General features: G+C 37.0%; 1 protein-coding gene across 12 annotated transcripts in view; it reads left to right on the forward strand.

The window, feature by feature from the left end:
• RAPGEF2 (Rap guanine nucleotide exchange factor 2) overlaps positions 1–17,314 on the forward strand; it is a 255,991-nt gene that overhangs the window by 201,324 nt on the left and 37,353 nt on the right. For all 12 annotated transcript variants that reach the window (XM_043902314.1, XM_043902316.1, XM_043902317.1 and 9 more), the window contains 3 exons: positions 7,549–7,726; positions 13,488–13,624; positions 14,239–14,397. In XM_043902314.1, the coding sequence (XP_043758249.1) occupies positions 7,549–7,726; positions 13,488–13,624; positions 14,239–14,397 (474 nt within the window). The remainder of the gene's footprint in view (positions 1–7,548; positions 7,727–13,487; positions 13,625–14,238; positions 14,398–17,314) is intronic.

The following is a 17,314-nucleotide window of genomic DNA, read 5'->3' on the forward strand; positions in this document are numbered from 1 at the left end:
TCCTGTTAAGTTTATATCCTACATAAGGAGAAATCCATGGATGTATCCAAGAATTTGGTTACTGATTATATAAGACTAACGTTAACTAAAGATCCCCAGGAGACCATTTCTGTTGTCTTTAAGTCAGAAATTCTTAAGGTGAGAAGAAACCTGGCAGATGCACCTGGTTCAGTGACCAGTCTTGTGTTTGAATCCCCTACTCCTTTCCTATCAATCAAGCATCCAGCTGATTCTTGAACAGTTCCAGTGATGGACAACCAGCTCCCATTGCAACGCCTTTCACCTTTGTACAGTTCTGACTTGGGAGAAAGCTGTCATGTTGGAGTGGTCTAAATGCTCATGAGGTAGATACAAAGAGGTTGGAATGAAATGCTGTGTGCAGGAGAGAAAAGGGTAGAATAATTTTTCCAAGAGGGTTGGAGGGGAGGAATTCAAGAGCAAGGTGGAGTCACTAGCTTTAAGAAAAGAAATGTTCTCTGTTTTAACAGGGGCTTATGAAGGTGGATTTGGAGTGGGGAGTTTGTGTCTGCTGTACCTGAATTCCCCTTGTTCAGAGTGAGAGGGTTGGCAGATAGAGAGTTTCATGGAAAGACACATTTTGAAGTAATAGTTTCAGAGAGCAGGGGAGCAAATTGACCAGAGTATTGGAAGCTCAATTGAGTTGGTGAACTCAAATACAGAGTGATTTCCCTCTGCCCTGATAAGTGATTTTCTTCACAGCAAGCATGAAGAAAGCAAAGATTTGGCTTCCCCTGGGACTGACGCCTTATTAAATAACTGTAGCAGAAAGACGGATGGAGCCGCACGTCCAGCTCTTTCTAATGCAGGGCTTTGATTTTGTAGTCCTTCTGTCCAGGATGTTTTCTCCTAGCTTGATCCTTTTCAGCCTTCATTTTTGAGGACCATTTTCTTAGAGAATTATTTCCTTATTACCCTCTGAAAAGTAGACCCTACATTTTGATTCCTTTCCTGGCTGGTCTTTTTTTTTTTTTTTTTTTAAGCTTTAATGGAAACAGTTATTACTTTCTAACTTCTTATGTCTGTCCCCCCAGAAGAAGGCAGGAACATCTCTATCTTGTCTCCACCTTCTCTCTAGAGCCTGGAATAGCACCAGGAAACCATAGGCGTTCAGGAAAGATGTGTTGGATGAATGGGATTATAGTATTAGACTAGGGAATAAAAGCTGGAGGATGACAGCATGAAGGAGGTAGAGTCTGGAAGACTGAGGATCATACGTGTTTGGACAGATAGCTGCCTCGGAAGGGAATGGAAGCAGTTGGAAGAGTCGGAGGTTATGGGTGATAGAAAGCAGAATACCGAAGTTGGTAACACGAGACAGTACAGTTTCCAGCCATGGTAAGGTCCTGGTTAAATGGTGTGATTATCAGAACAGTGACTTAAGTGGATTGGAAATAAGTGTATGAAAATAGATCAATGGAACAGAGAGTTCAAGCAAAATGAAATTCATGTGTAAGGATGTGATATGTAATGGAGGAAACCTCACAAATAATGAAGTGATGGGTTATTCAAAAATGGTCTTGGGGGGCCCACATTATAACCTTACTTTATATCACAATTAAGATTAAATTCCAGATAAACTAAAAAATTAGCAAACTCTTAATGGTATAGTGAATGATCAAAAATTTTAATAATTAAAAGGTCAATTGAGACAAAGATATAAAGTCAGGCTATTAACTCACTTATGCAAATTAATAAGAAAAATACTTTATAACACTATTCAAAGGCAGGAGTAGTAATTTGCACAAGAACATGCAAATGTCCATACCTTAAATAAATATTTAAGACATAAATAATTGAGTATATAAAGATTTAAACATGAAGCTATTTTTCCTATCAAATTAGCAAAGAGTTTCTTATTTATAACAAATATTTATAGGCATTTTTACACTTGTTAGGATTGTAGGTCTTGAAAAGAAACCTAACAATTTCCATTAAGAGATTTAAAGAACTGCTCTTTCAGGTATGTCCTATAGAAAAGTATTCCTAGTATAAAATTAGGAACAGCATAAATTATGATGAACAAACTGGACTTAATGCAAATATTATACTTATTTCCAAATACATTTTCATATTTTCTGTATATATATGGTTTTGTCTGCAGTGCCTCCTTACTTTGTTATCTCAGTTAAATTTAGCATCAATGTAACTTTCTAGCCTAACTTTATATCAGGATCTGACTTTGGGTTAAATATGTATGTTTGAAATTCTCACAAAATTTATTTCCATCAAAATTACTTATTAAGCAGCCCTCATAAACAAGGATATGTGTGAATGCTGGATATTTAATAAGCAAAAACTTCTTTTGTAAATGATTTTTAAGTACTTAATGATAGCAGTATAGTAGTTATATTGTTTTGGTTTTAAATTAACCCTTCACTAGATCTTTATGACATTTAATATTTCCTCAGTTTTTTCATTTACTTGATATCCTTAAAAATGCAAAAGAAACTAGTTTTAAGAACTGTATTCATAATAACAAGTATATGTTTGATTTAATAAATCAAAGTTTTCAACATTGATCTGAGAATATTACTGTTTTTTGAGACTGTTACTATTTAACTGTAATGAAAGTCGCTCAGTTGTGTCCGACTCTTTGCGACCCCATGGACTATACAGTCCATGGAATTCTCCAGGCCAGAATACTGGAGTGGGTAGCCATTCCCTTCTCCAGGGGATCTTCCCAGCCCAGGGACTGAACCCAGGTTTCCTTCATTGCAGACGGATTCTTTACCAGCTGAGCCACAAGGGAAGCCCCTGTAATGTGCACCTAAATCTGTTTTACATATGGAAGATAAATTAATTTAGGACAGGAGTTATTTGACTAAGTGACTTTATTCTTGCTTCTGAGACCAATATAATCAGATACCTTTTATTTCTTTTTTATTTAAATATGCATGTGTGCTAATCACTTCAGTCAGGTCCAACTCTGCAATCCATGAACTGCAGCCTTCCAGACTCCTCTGTCCGTGGGGTTCTCCAGGCAAGAATACTGGAGTGTGTTGCCATGCGCTCCTCCAGGGAATCTTCCTGACTCAGGGATTGATCCCACATCTCTATGTCTCCTGCATTGGCAGGAGGGTTCTTTATCACTAGTGCCACCTGGGAAATCTGTTACAAGTGTATATAGCAGAGCAGTTTGCCTATATATGTATAATCGTTTACGATTTTCCATTGTAGGTTATTACAAAATACTGAATATAGTTCTCTGTGCTATACCGTAAGTCTTTGCTGTTTATCTGCCTTATATATAGTAGTGTGTATATGTTAATCCTAAATTACTCAAATATCTTTTAAATATAAAGTGTATGCATATCTTTATTTAGAATGAAAGGGTTTAAAGACTAGCATAAATCTCAGTAGTATTGTAGTTTGGAGGAAGATAGAAAATAGCAGGTGTTTTGTTTATGTTTACATACAAATATTTGTATGTAAAATTTTTTTAAACATTTTCTGTTTTATGACCAAGCAAAGCAGAACACGTTTTATTGCTTTGTTATATCTTAACTCTTTTCTTTATGAAGACAGTCTATTTAGAAAACTGGGCAAGGTATTAAAGTACAAAGTATTTAGTAGTTTGTGTTGGTTGAACCTGATTTTGATTATTGGCACAACTACCAGGTTTTGTTTTGAACGGTTTATTTAGTTTCCCTTCATGTTTTCTCATCTGAAGAATAGTGGTAATAGTCCTGACTTGCTGAATTGTTATGAGGATTAATTATTATGTTCTAAAAGCATCAGATGTAGTGCTGCATGCATGGTAGTCGTTCAGTATGGGATCACTGGTTTTATAACTACTGTGTGAGTCATTTAGCCAGAACTTAAGGGGTGCCATTAGCCTGAGAGAGATTTTTACAATATGTAAGGGGCTGGAATATTTAACAAAGTTTTTTTTCTTTTTTTGGACAAATTCTGCCAGTGTAAATTTTATTCAAGGCTCATTGCTAGGGTGGGGCCAGGTAGAGGGATGCAGGCACAGAGGTGGAAACTTGTCCCCTTGACGTAGGGCCTCTTGATGTGGCCTGTAACTGGCTCTCTTTTCTGTTGTTGGATCCAAGAACAGTCCTGTGAGTGACGAGATACAGCTCCAGCTTACTGATGACAAAACTGGGTCTGCAGAGGTTCAGGGGCTGTTTTACAGTCACATGATGAATGCTGGAGCCGAGATTTGAGCTGATGACCTCTGGTTTGTCTGCTCGTTCAGCCGGAATAAATCCAGTGACTCCTCAGTTCCGGGCCCTCAAGTTTAGCCCTCATCCTGTTGGCCAGTGAGCATTCACTAAACGTATAACAGCTCAGTCTCCAAGTGACTCATTGTTCGGGAAGTTAATAGATTCCTAAAAATCTGTTCGAGTTCTATTTAAGATGTATCGCTAAAAGGAATTTTGTAGTATTTTAATACAAAAGGGATATATATTTTAGTTTGAAAGGGATATTTATTTTAAATAAAAATAATCTTCTAAGTACTGGTTTCATGAATGTTATTTTATGAATAGTTTCTTAAAGAATGGAATACACATAGCAGGACTAGAAAACAACTAATGATTGTTTACACAGATGGGGTGGGGGTTCAGTTTTGCAGAGATTAATCCAACTCACATTGGAAAATCTGTTCTATTTAAGACTTAAATAGAATTCATTTAAATGATAGTAATGACTTCTTTGGGATGGTATATAATATACCTTTCATCCCCTACCATATGTTAAATATTCAAAAATTTAAAAAAGCCTTCAGCTGTATAATTATATTACTTAAAAATGTTTTGTTCTCATTTCTGTCTTCAGTACTACCTCTTCACTCCAGGCTGATATTAAAGAATGTGGGTATAGAGGACTGTATATTTGAAAATATGAGGTGATGACTAATAATCACCAATGTTAAGATGAAGCTAGGATGAAATGTGATCATAGCAAGCATTAGCAAATTGTCACATTTCTAGGCTTTAGGAATAAGGTGATGATAACAACAATATTGGCCTAGTTTCTTTGCTCACAGCCTTGGCATGCCATATCACACTTGGTTCTGCTTCAGTTTCATTCTAGAATCTAGAGACAATTTAAATCAGAAATATGAGCAGATACAAATTACTATATATAAAATAGATAAACAATAAGGTCCTATTCTGCAGCACTAGGAACTGTATTTCAATATCCTGTGATAAACCATCATTCAAAGAATATGAGAAAGAATATGTATATGTGTATGTGTGTGTAGGTGTATATATATATGAATAAATTATATATGACATATATATAAATGATTTATATGTGTTATATGTATTATATATTGTTGAATATATAACATACATATAATTGAACCCCTTTGCTGAACACCTGAGACTCACTCAACGTTGTAAGTCAACTAGAATTCCATTTTTTAAAAAATCATAAATTAGAGGTGTACTGCTGAGCACCCCACAATTAATTCTCTGGCCTTGGTGGCAAGGCCTTCTGGCTCTTCCACCCGGAGGAGCATCTCTGCTCACATGCTCCAGCCCGAGCAGCAGGATTCACTGCTCTTTCAGAGGCCACTGCTCAGAGCTTTTGTAGGGGTTGGGTTTTCCACTTTCATTTATTCTGTCTTCATTAGGTATTCTGTCTTCAATTAATTTCCGCCTATGTTTTTCTTATAATGTATGTATTTTAGTTCAGGAAATTATACCTAAAGACTGAAATTATTTTTGTTAAAGTTTAGAAAATATTAACACATGCTTGTGTTGCTTCAAAATATAGAATTAAGTAGTATGCTCTATAATATAAACTAAGACTTTAGAAAGGGGAAACTTTGGTGATAAGAAAATAATACAATTTATTCTTTAAATATTGACTTAAGCTAAATGATAGAAAAATATATATATAAATCCTTCTATAAGCTGCATTCATGTATTAAGTATCTCTTAGAAAGAAACGGATTAGGTTGTAGTTGTAACTCAGGAGCCAGAGTTCTTGGTTCTGTTCTTGATTCCACAGTTACCAGCAACACAGTCTTGGAAAAATAATTTCTTTTTACCTGAATGTTAGGAGAATAATAAATATTGATGATGGCATTTACTTCATAGGATTGTTTGAATGAGTTAATTGTTTAAATAAATGAGTTAATACATGTGAAGCACATGGAGCAGTTCCTGGCATATTGTATTTGGTGTTGGCTTTTTATTTATTGGGTTCAACATTTTATATTTTCTTCTTTTGTTTATATATTTTAATCTGTATTTGCTTATTCTTAAAATGTCTTATTGTCTTTGAAAGTCATATGGGCTATGAGTTATCTGAAGCTGGTAGACTTTATATTTTCTACAAAGTTAATAGTTTTATAATAAAGTGTTTCTAAGAGCTTATTATATTTTCTGGAAAGCCATGTTATGATGCTCAAGATTGATAGAGTTAATATTTAATTGTACTCATTCTTACTATTCTTAAGCAGTTAGTGACATCTGGGTACATTATGTCAAATAAGGCCGGTATGACACATATGTACTATTGTTGAGATGATCATCACAAAAATGTATAGAACAACCTTCAAAGGATGATGCTTGTAGGCTTGAAATAGCCCAACAGAAGAGACTATTTGCGAGTCTTGATTCAGGCTAAATATTTGTTTTTAATCACAGAACCATGTTAGACCTGATAGGAGTCTCTCTCTAGAATTAAAAAAGATAGTTCTAAAAAATTTAAGAGATTGGATCATTGCATTTTTTTTTTTAACAACACTTTTTTTTAGCTGCAGAGAGTAGCTACCAATTTGCAGCTATGACTAAAGATATCAGTATACTTAGACATTCTTCCTTCTCTTCATTCCTATTATACCTGGCTCCTGAACAAATAATTTTACATTTGCTTCATTCTCTCTTGATCTTGATTACTTGAAATTTGGTTGGTGCTGCCGTCAGCAGTGTTGAGGAATGGGAAGAAAGACTGTGTCACCTATAGACATGTAGGGTCTTTCACACCTTTGGTGTTTTATAGTTGGAGAGTGGACACTGGCGTAATCAGCTAATTATTAATGTTTTATTTGCATATTTATCAAATTACCTTTGATTTGGGATTCACTTTTTCATAAAGACTCTTAATAAGAGAGAAGTGGTTCAGTCTTCTTGGCATTAATAAAAACTACACCTTTTCTTTGAGGGAAGGAATTGTTCAGAATTGTCACCCTTACACTCTTAGTTTAAGCCATCCTCTTTGAAAAAGAGTGAAAACTGTGGTACCGTCTTTTTCTTATTCTACTGTGTTTCAAATGCCAGGTGACAGCTCAGGTAAGAAATCAAAATTATTGTGATAAAACCATTAATTCTAACTAAAAATTCCATGAGATAAAAATCACTCGTATTTTGTTGATGTCATGATTTTACATAGTGCCCAGTGCATGAATATTTGTTAATGTTGAATACATGTAACTTAATTATGGAAAGAGTCATATCATCAATTTAATATTTCAAACAAGACTTAATTTTTTTGGATACAAAAGATTTACTTAAAAACAGCTTGTCTATCCATCCGTTCATCTGTTTATTTTTGGTCTGTTTTAAGGCCACAGAGAGTGAGGCTGGTGACATGGACCTTAGTGGGTTGCCGGAAACAGCAGTGGACTCTGAGGACGATGACGATGAAGAGGACATCGAGAGGGCCTCAGACCCTCTAATGAGCAGAGACATCGTGAGAGACTGCCTGGAGAAGGACCCCATTGACAGGACAGACGATGACATTGGTGAGTCTGGGTGAGACAACAAATCTCAGAGCAGTTTAAAGAGTTTAGAATAAGACTATCTGGGACAACAGAGCCCAAGAATGTTAGGCTTTAAAAGGTCATTTCTCTCAGCATTGTTGAAAACATCTTTGAAAAAATTAATTTTACTCAGTCCATAGCTTCAAGAGGCCACAACTGATAAAACTTCCAAATAAAGCCCTTCCAACATGAGCTGTTTCTTAGCTTACTCTAGGACCAAAAAAAATTAAAAAGTCAAAGTCACCTTCCAAGCATTATCACATTTGTTAGTCTTGTGAGCAGTGTTCCTGATAAGCTCGAGCCCCTCTCTGTGTGAACATCCGTCAGGTGGCAGTTGGTAGAGCTGTTGTTTAAGTGACTGTGCTCCTCCTGTGGTTCCACAGTGAGGAGAGGCTAGAGGAAGAAGGGAGCAGAATGTCAAGTGAGCCCCACATGAGCCTAGGGGTTGGGGCTTTGAGTGCACCTTAAGGTTATGGGTCTAAGTGGCTTTGCATTGCTTTCCCCTTCCTCCAGGTTCCCTTGACCCAGCTTGGTCATCAGAATAAGAGTTGATTGTGTAATGATTGTTTAGTGTTTGACTCGACCTTCCAGACCCTGCTTCTTCCTTAGATGCTGGGAGTGAGACCAGCTTCCTCTGAGAGCATCTCTGCCCTGCAGGTCTGGAGTCTATAACACCCTTGCCTGAGCCCCAGTGATCTGCTCTTCCATGCCCCCAGCTCCTTTGAGGGCCATTATGTATTTGAAAGAAATTCAAGGAACTGAGTCTAGTGGGATTAGATACAGGACAGCACGGCCATCATTATATGTGAGTGGCTTGTTTCTTGTGTTTTGAAGGGAGCCAGACATTATGTATGAGGAGAACCTTGTACCATTTAAGATCTGTACATATGCTAGGGAATTAAAGTTGGTAAACCAGGTATTCTAAAATACCACTGAAACCAATGATAGAAATTGCCATTTAGAGATGACAGTTATGTGGGGTGAGCACTCAGTCACTGGCTAATGTGACTGCACCTTGTATGGACTGAGAGTTTCCTAGGTCCTGGCAGCCCAGTGGAAATGAAGCATGGAGGCCCTGATCCTGCTGGCTCTGAGGAATAGAGTGGGTGTTGGGGTCGTAGTCCCGGGGTGTGCATTGAACAGGAGGCTGTTGCAGGAATGAAGGACTGTCAGAGCCCTTTTGAAAGCTCAGACCTGGAAGAGAGGAAGGAGGAGCCAGCTCTGCCTGTACCTCCAGTGCAGAAGTGCGTCTGCAGTAACCGTTTCTGGGTTACTGGGTTTCTGTTGGAGGATGTAGCTGCTTCTCACATGCCCATCCCTGTTCTTCCATACTTTATCCCACTTCCTCCTCAACCCGCTACACTCTTTGGTCTAAAGGTGCTCGTAGTCACAAGTCTTCTGAGGCTTCTGCAGCATGAAGTCAAGTGGTCCTGTGTCATCCTTGAAGACTCAGGGTTTAGCTTCCTTGCATCTGATACCTCACATTCATCTGATTTCCACTGTCCAAAGTGTGTTTCACTCTCCTGTTCTCTCTGTCTTTGTGATTTCTCTCTGTTTTTAAAAAAATTTTATTTGCGTGTAGTCAACTTACAGTGTTGTGTTACTTTCAGGTGTGTGGAAAGTGAATCACTTATGCATGCATCAGTAGTGTGTATATGTCAGTCCCAAACTCCTCATTTGTCACTTCCTCCCACACTTCCCCTTTGGTATCCACAAGTTTGAGTCTGAGATCCGACTTCGTTTTCAGTGTTTCTTTATTGTAGCTTTAAAGAGAGAATGAAGTTGGAAGTAGTGTGTTTGGTTTGCCATCTTAAAAATTCTTGCTCATAGAGTTTATAAAAAATAGATTAAACATTGCTTATGAACAGATTGACGTGAAGGTTATCCTTGTTTGAATATGCTCATTTTAGTATAGTTATGGAAGAAAGTTATGATTAGTAAAATATATGAAGCATGTCATTCCTGGAAATTTAAGGCATTCATTTCATATCTGAGAAGTTTTCTGTCCTAGAATTTCTAGGAAGCAAGACCTATGCTGATTCCTACAAATGAATACCAAGCTAATTATTTTAAGGTGCTTGTTGATATAATCTCTGGATGAATTACTCGTAGTTGAATACAAATACACTTGTAAGCAGTGATGACTCAGATGCTTACTCCTATCAAATATATTTTTATTTAAAGTAGTAAATCTTGATAATTAAAGATAAGGCATAATGACATTGTTTGATCTACACAAGGTCTTGGAGGATCTTATATTCTGTCTCCTCCAAATACAGCCACGTGTGAGAACACTTTGGCTTGTTCGCCATTACTTTTGGTAAATCTAACTCATTCTCCAGTGTTTAGTTAAGGCAGACATCTTTCTTATGAACTAAAGACATCTGTGTAACTGATGCTTTGTCTAAATGCCTCTCTGCCTAACCACCTTCCTCAACCCAAGGGATGGGGTGTGTTTGTGTTTTAAGTTTAGTCAAATCAAGCTGCTTATATTTAAATATGTTTTTTAAATTTAAGGAATGAAAAAATTTCCCCTTGGGGTCCCATAGATTCTTGGGTGTGCCTTTGTTTCAGTACTTTGAAGAAAGGCACATTATTCTTGTTTGCTCTCCAGCTTGTAACTCTATAGGTACTCAATTATTGAATACTTTTTGTTTAGATTTTGAGGACTTGACATATAAAGGTAGAAAACTACTTTGATCCCTTTCAAGGAACTCCTCTTTTTTTTTTCCCCTCCCTTGGTGTATCCCACACACAAATCCACTAGTTTTTTTTTTTTTTAATCTTCATTATTTCTACCAAAGCAATAAGATAATGATTTTTCTGAGTTGACTAAAGTTTCTGGTGTCTATAAGTTGATTTTTGGCTTTTCTTTGTGTTACATTAAGTAGAAAAAAGTTTTTATTGAACGTCTAATATTTTTTACAAACAGGATTATTTCTTTCCTGATGAAGTAGGGTAGGTCACACTAATGTATTATTCAGACAGAGTCTTGCAAGCCATTTAGAATAAAGTGATTCTGTTTCTCCATCCACAGAACTTGTCCCCATACCCTAGGAGCTATCTCATTACCTGTCCCATGCTCTCAATCCTCAGCTACCATAACCCCTGTAACTCTGTATGTTTCCTGTGGCATCAGGATTTATGTTGAGCTCCTGAATCAAATGCTTCTGTTTTACATTATTATGTTTTTTAAAGATGAGTGATATAAATTCTTCATTTTTAAAATTCTTATAATCCTCTGGTGTAATAAATAAATTATCACACAACTGATGATATCATTATTGAATCCTTGAGAGTTTTAAAAGCCCTTGCATATTGTATGGTTAAGTATTTAATTTTTCAATTGAACTTGGAGAAAAATGTGTATTTACTATTATTATGTCTTCTTTGTATTCTTTGTTATTTATCCTTATTATATGTGATACACAGATATTTTCTATCCCATTGTGTTTTATTAATGTTAGTCACTTACTCATATATCACGGACTGATTTCATGACCCATTAATGGAATAGGACACTGCTAAAAAATAAGACAAATGTCCATGCAAGCACTTCAGATCATTATTGCAAGTATTAGTGAGTATGCTTTATATGTTCATATGCCTCATATTCGCCTACCATATGTGGTGGTACTTTAACTTTTATATTTGTCTAAACATGTTAAATTTAAAATATTTCTGACAATTAATTTCTGGTCTCATATTTTTCTTAAAATCATACATCTTTGTCCAAGGAAGTTTAACTCCTACCAGGAGAGGGAAAAAAATAAAATGTATGTTATAGCTAGTATTTTAATAGCTGTATTTTAGCTATGATTTTAACAGCTAGTATTAGCTAGTATTTTATACCTTATGGTGAGGAGTGGGGGATGGTAGCTAAAGAAAACAGAGAGTGGTGACAGCAATACTAACTGTGATGTGTCAGCCAGAGGACCGCGATTGGTTCATCTGCCTTTATGTTTCATATCAAAAACATATGCATTTGTGAAACAAGGAGTCCTGCCTCCTGTAGATAGTAGATAGGGGTCATCTCTTACAGGGATATTCAAAATTGCCTCATAACTGCCCCCACGTATATTTTATGACACAGCACAAGCACATCTGCTCATTCCAGGAGTAAAAGTTTCACTGAACGAAACTAACTCTTTCTATAACTGATGCACCTTGACGAGATCGGGCGCGTTCAGGGTGGTATGGCCATAGACTGACTGACGCACTTTGATGCTCTTGCTCCTTCTTTTTAAAAAAGGCTGGTTGCAGCAGCCAGTTGATGTCCTGGTACATCAGTCTGGGTCAGGTTGAGGAGCACTGTCTTGTTGGACAGAGTCCCTGGGTACCACTTACCACTGTTATTCTTCTGATTACCAAAGCCACCCCCATAATGAAAAGTCTTACACAGCAGGGATGACGTAGGGTCTCCACCGAACAGACATTACCAAGCTAGACCAGAAAACACCACCTCGTCTGACCTTGTAGGAATGTAATGTTTTCATAAAATATATCTTTGTATTATTATACATTGCTTTTGCAATTAGCAAACTATATCCAACAACATAAAGCTCGTCATTAAATCCTAACAGAAGGAATGTGCATAGAGACAATGTCATTATGTGAGGACAAGGAAAACAGAGGGAAATTTTCATTTAGCCAAAAGTTTGAACAATGCCATGAATATAATATTGAATAATCATATTATATATAATAATATATAATAATGATAGTAATAGTGGTCCTCATTTGTTGAGTATTTACTCTATGCTGAGGACTTTATCATCTGGATTGCATTTGATCCTCAGAACTGTCCAGTGAAGGTGGGTATTATATTACTCTTTTCCAAGTGAGAGAAACATGTCTAAAAGGAACGAATCAACTTTCCCAAAGTAATTCAGCCAGTAAGTGTCCACACGCTGGCACATGCCCTGTGCTCTTCATCATCACCTCTGAGGTCCAGCCTGAGCATGGAGGTAGACAGTCCTGAATCCTCTCACTGCCACCTTCTCCTTATATGCCTTTGAGCCTCTATTTCCTGCTTGTGAAATGAAAAAGAAAGCACGCATCTCATAGAACCATGGTGAGGAGGAAGGAACTTAGAAAGGAGTTCTTAGTAAAAAGAATCTGCTTGTCCACAGCATTGCCACTGGGAAGACTGAGCAGACTTTGTCAGTCTATGAGATCCGAATTAGCACGTCCGTTTCATTTGCGTTCATCACATAATGTGAGCATGTTAATTGATTCTGGGTTTGTCTGATTCACAGAAAATATTCCCTGCTTTCTAAATCCTGGAGTATCTTTAGAATGAGGGTGGTTGTTTCTGCCATCTGTTTTGGGCACCCAGTTGCCCAGAGGCACCAGAATGGACCTACTGACTTTCTGGAGAACTCCCAGTGCTCTGTTTCATTTCAGTTTATCACATCGTCCTGTAATAAACCTTAACAAGATCACAGCTCGTTTTCAGTAGCAATCCCCCATTGAAGTTTATTGATCTCTTCATTACCATTGGAATTTGAATCACACTGAGTCCTGTTGCTCCTGAATCAACAAGGAAATGTTACCCTTTCCACAGTGACAGAATTGTTTGTATACCTGCAAGAAATTCAGTGTGCTAAAGGTATTTAAAGTAATTGTATTGTTCAACAGGCAGAATTGTAGGGCATTTAAAAAGAAAGGACCCAGAGCCTTCTTTCTGAATGCTTGTTTTTGAAATTAGTGTCATTTTCTTCACACACCTTCTACTTTTCAGAACAACTTCTGGAATTCATGCACCAGTTGCCTGCTTTTGCCAACATGACCATGTCAGTGAGGCGGGAGCTGTGTGCTGTGATGGTGTTCGCTGTGGTGGAAAGAGCTGGGACCATCGTCTTAAACGACGGTGAAGAGGTTAGGAAATATTTCTACCAATTAACAATGTCTCTGTGAGGCTCGCTCAATGCAGCAACGAACAAAAACTCTTTCTTCTTTAAAAACAATGGGCAACAATAAGTTTGCATTACTCGGAATTATGATACACTCATTGTTGTGTCAAAGTCTTTTCCAGATCCATTATTTTATTTTCTATTATTTGCAGTATTTAGATGATACTGATAGAAACATTTTGAGGTTTTAGCTTCTCAGATTTTGCAGTTTAAATGTTTATAATATAATGCCTCTTGTCAGAACAAAATGATGTTCTTATCAAGGCAATGGTGGTCATTTTATGTTGTTTACATGTGTTTTGGGGAACAGAGGAAATTTTTTCCCTTGTGGCATTTTAGAGAGGAATACCCAGTCATCAGGAGAGTGGAATGCCGTGCCCCCCATGCAGGCATCTGGAAACCCGTGGGTCGATAGCTGAGCTTTAGTTCTTGTTCTGTGAACTTGGCGAGTGGTCAGCTGTACTTGGGGTATTTTTCCCGCTTTAAAATAAAAGATCTAAATCATTTGTAGGGACCATTCCAGCATTTACAGCTTCATGATCATGATGTTATTTTCTGCTCTTTGTTTTTTGGAACTAGCTGGACTCGTGGTCAGTGATCCTGAATGGTTCTGTGGAAGTGACTTATCCAGATGGAAAAGCAGAAATACTGTGTATGGGAAATAGTTTCGGTGTCTCTCCCACCATGGACAAGGAGTACATGAAAGGAGTGATGAGGACAAAGGTGGATGACTGCCAGGTATAAATTGTCATTAAAAATGTATGTCTTATGCTTAACAAAGAACACTTACGTATGCAGTTGTGGTAAGATTTTTTTTGACCTGTATAAATAGGTCATCTTTTAGAATTATGAAGATTTTAAAGTACAACTGTGACTTTTAGAGTTATCATACTCCAGGAAATTAAAAATAAATCTCCCTTAAAGTTATTTGAACTCCCCAAAACTAAGCATTCCATAAATGTGTTCTATTAAAAAACAGGTGTTCTATAAATATGATATCTTAAAATTGCCATCAATAATAGATAATCTAGTCAACAGAAAATATGGAAGTGAAATGCCCGTCATGAACAGAAATTATATAGAGATTATAGTAAAGTTGCTGTGATACAGTTACATGGTGTTTTTATTTAAATACATGCGAGATAAGGAATTGATTTTAGAAGTCATGAAAATTAATCATAGTTGAATCAGTAAAAATACTTGTTAGTAAAGAAATGACTGCCAATGAAAAATACAATGTCAGTATTGATATTATGTTAATATTCATTATTTAAAAGCATTTAATAAAAGACTAGAGAGTATATTGAGACCAAATGTGAAATATAATTTGATCAATTTAACAGGTAACCTCTATATTAGTGCAAAATAAATTTAAGATGCTTTTATTATTGCATATTTATAATCCCATGTCTTAAAAACCGACCTTGAAAAATAAAATATTTTAATATAATAAACCAAAAAAGTTGACTTAAACTAATTAATGTTACATGCTCACTGCATTTATTAGTCTACAGTCTGAAATGCATCTGAAAATAGTTTATGATAAAAGAACATCATTGAATTTTTATAGTGTCTGATAAATGTAAAGCAGTGTTCATTTAAATTTTCAATTTTAAGTGGTTTACTTACTAAAAAGAAAAATGACCATGGCTATAAATAAAATTGTCTTACCTAGAGAATAATTTTGCTAAATAATTCCTCCAGTGAGCACTATAGAGAACAAAAAAATGGCTATAAATTCAGTGTGTTGAATATGTAATGCCAGAGGAGCATTCTAAATATAGCCAGCTTTCAATTATTTGGCATATTAGAGGAAAACAAAACGGTAGATAAATCTCAAAGTATTTGGCCTCAAAATCTCAAATTATTTCTTTTAAGAGGGGTCATATATGACATTTCAGCTTTAGAATTATATTCCCCCCCAAAAAAACAAAGCCAAACTGTGAGTCAAAGTGAACAGAAAAATTGTTAAGGGTTTCTCTATCCTCCTCAGTCCTGCCCCCCACACCCCACCCGAGCCCTTCTACAAGTCACTACACACCTGAGTCAGTCTCTGTCCTTAAAGTGCAAGTGAAAGTTATTCCTGAGAATCCAGCTACTATGCTATCACCTTGTAATTGGCCAACCCCTTTTATTAGAAATTTTTCAATCATGCAACTGAAATGATACAGGAGGCATAGGAATGTTTCAGAATAATTGATAAAAATATTACATGAGTTAATACTACAGAGTATTTAACTAATGTCAGATGTACTAGGTAACATTGAATATTTATCTAGGAGTTTGGGGAAAAGAAAAGAGGAGGTGGATATTAGGAGGAGAGTTCATCTATTTGCTGGATAAGGAATCAACAGGAAACCCAGAGTGATAGTCCATAAAGTAGACGCCAGGAGAAAACTCTGAATGAGAACGAAAACTCTGATTAAGATAATATTAGGCTCCTGTAGCTCCTGATATGAGACTCCAGATGTGCAGAGAGGGTCACGGGTGCAGTGTCTGCTAGAGAAAAGTCTTTTCTTACTCTATAGGCCACTCTGCATGCTGTAAAAGGAACATGAAATAAATCGGGTTCAAGAGTCATCCTTGTGCTTCCACCCATCCCTCTCAGACCCTAACTTCCCTCCCTCCTTATTAGAAATAGGCTTGGAGAAAAATTTTAGATATTTTAATGCTTATTTGGGATAGCATTTTTACTGTATTTTTGTTAAAATGTCATGTATTTTTCAGAAAGTACCCATGTCACATACTCCTCTTGTTGGGGAAAGTCAACAGTGAGAATCACATTTTTATCCATAAAATGACCTCCACAAGAGTGTCATTCTACTGAACACACTGTAGATAATCAATATTGATTGAATGAAATGAACAAAGCTGGTGTTCGTTTCAAGAGGAAGCAACCTTACCAGGTTGACACTCATTTGCTGGCCTCTCAGTGGGTTCCAAAAATACATTTTGGGTAGTGTGGTTAAAGTGGAGCCCACGATCGGCCTGAGGACGTGGTGTGAGTGGATTCAGTTGGACATTTCTTTCTATTATTATTATTGGAGAGTAATTGCTTTACAGTGTTGTTTCTGCTGTTAAACAGCGTGAATCAGCTATAATATATATATCCCCTGACTCTTGAGGCTCCCCCCACCCCAATCCAACCCCTAGGTCATCATAGAGCACTAAAACCATACTTCAAATGATGTTTATCCCTGCCTGTTTGGGTCCTGTGATGCCCCCAACACTGAACATTGTGCCCCATCCTGCTCCCTTCTCTGTGTTTCTTTTCCCAGTCTTGTCCCCTTTTGGGTTTGCAGGACAAAGGCAGGGCCAGGCATAGACGTTTTTGGTACCAGGTGACAGCTCTGGTTTTCCGTTCCCCATCCAAATTGTTTTTTTCACCCTCTGCCTGTCCCTCTTTTCCTTTCCTGCTCTTCCACTTTCCGTCTCCTCGTCCCCTCTCCCCCACCTAAGTCTTGGGCCTGCCAGAGACCCCCAGGCATGCCTTAACCCTGCACTGCACCCTTCAGCAGATAGGGGACACTTGAATGTCTATGTGAACAGTTAGGCACGGGGTACCAGTTTAAATAGAGCTCACCTCTTAAGGGAAATCTGTGAGACTCAGCTCTTCCTGAGACTGTGAGAGCTGTTGGTTGAAGTTTAACTTTAC

Source organism: Cervus elaphus, chromosome 5, assembly GCF_910594005.1.
Source record: "Cervus elaphus chromosome 5, mCerEla1.1, whole genome shotgun sequence".
Taxonomy (NCBI): Eukaryota; Metazoa; Chordata; class Mammalia; order Artiodactyla; family Cervidae; genus Cervus; species Cervus elaphus.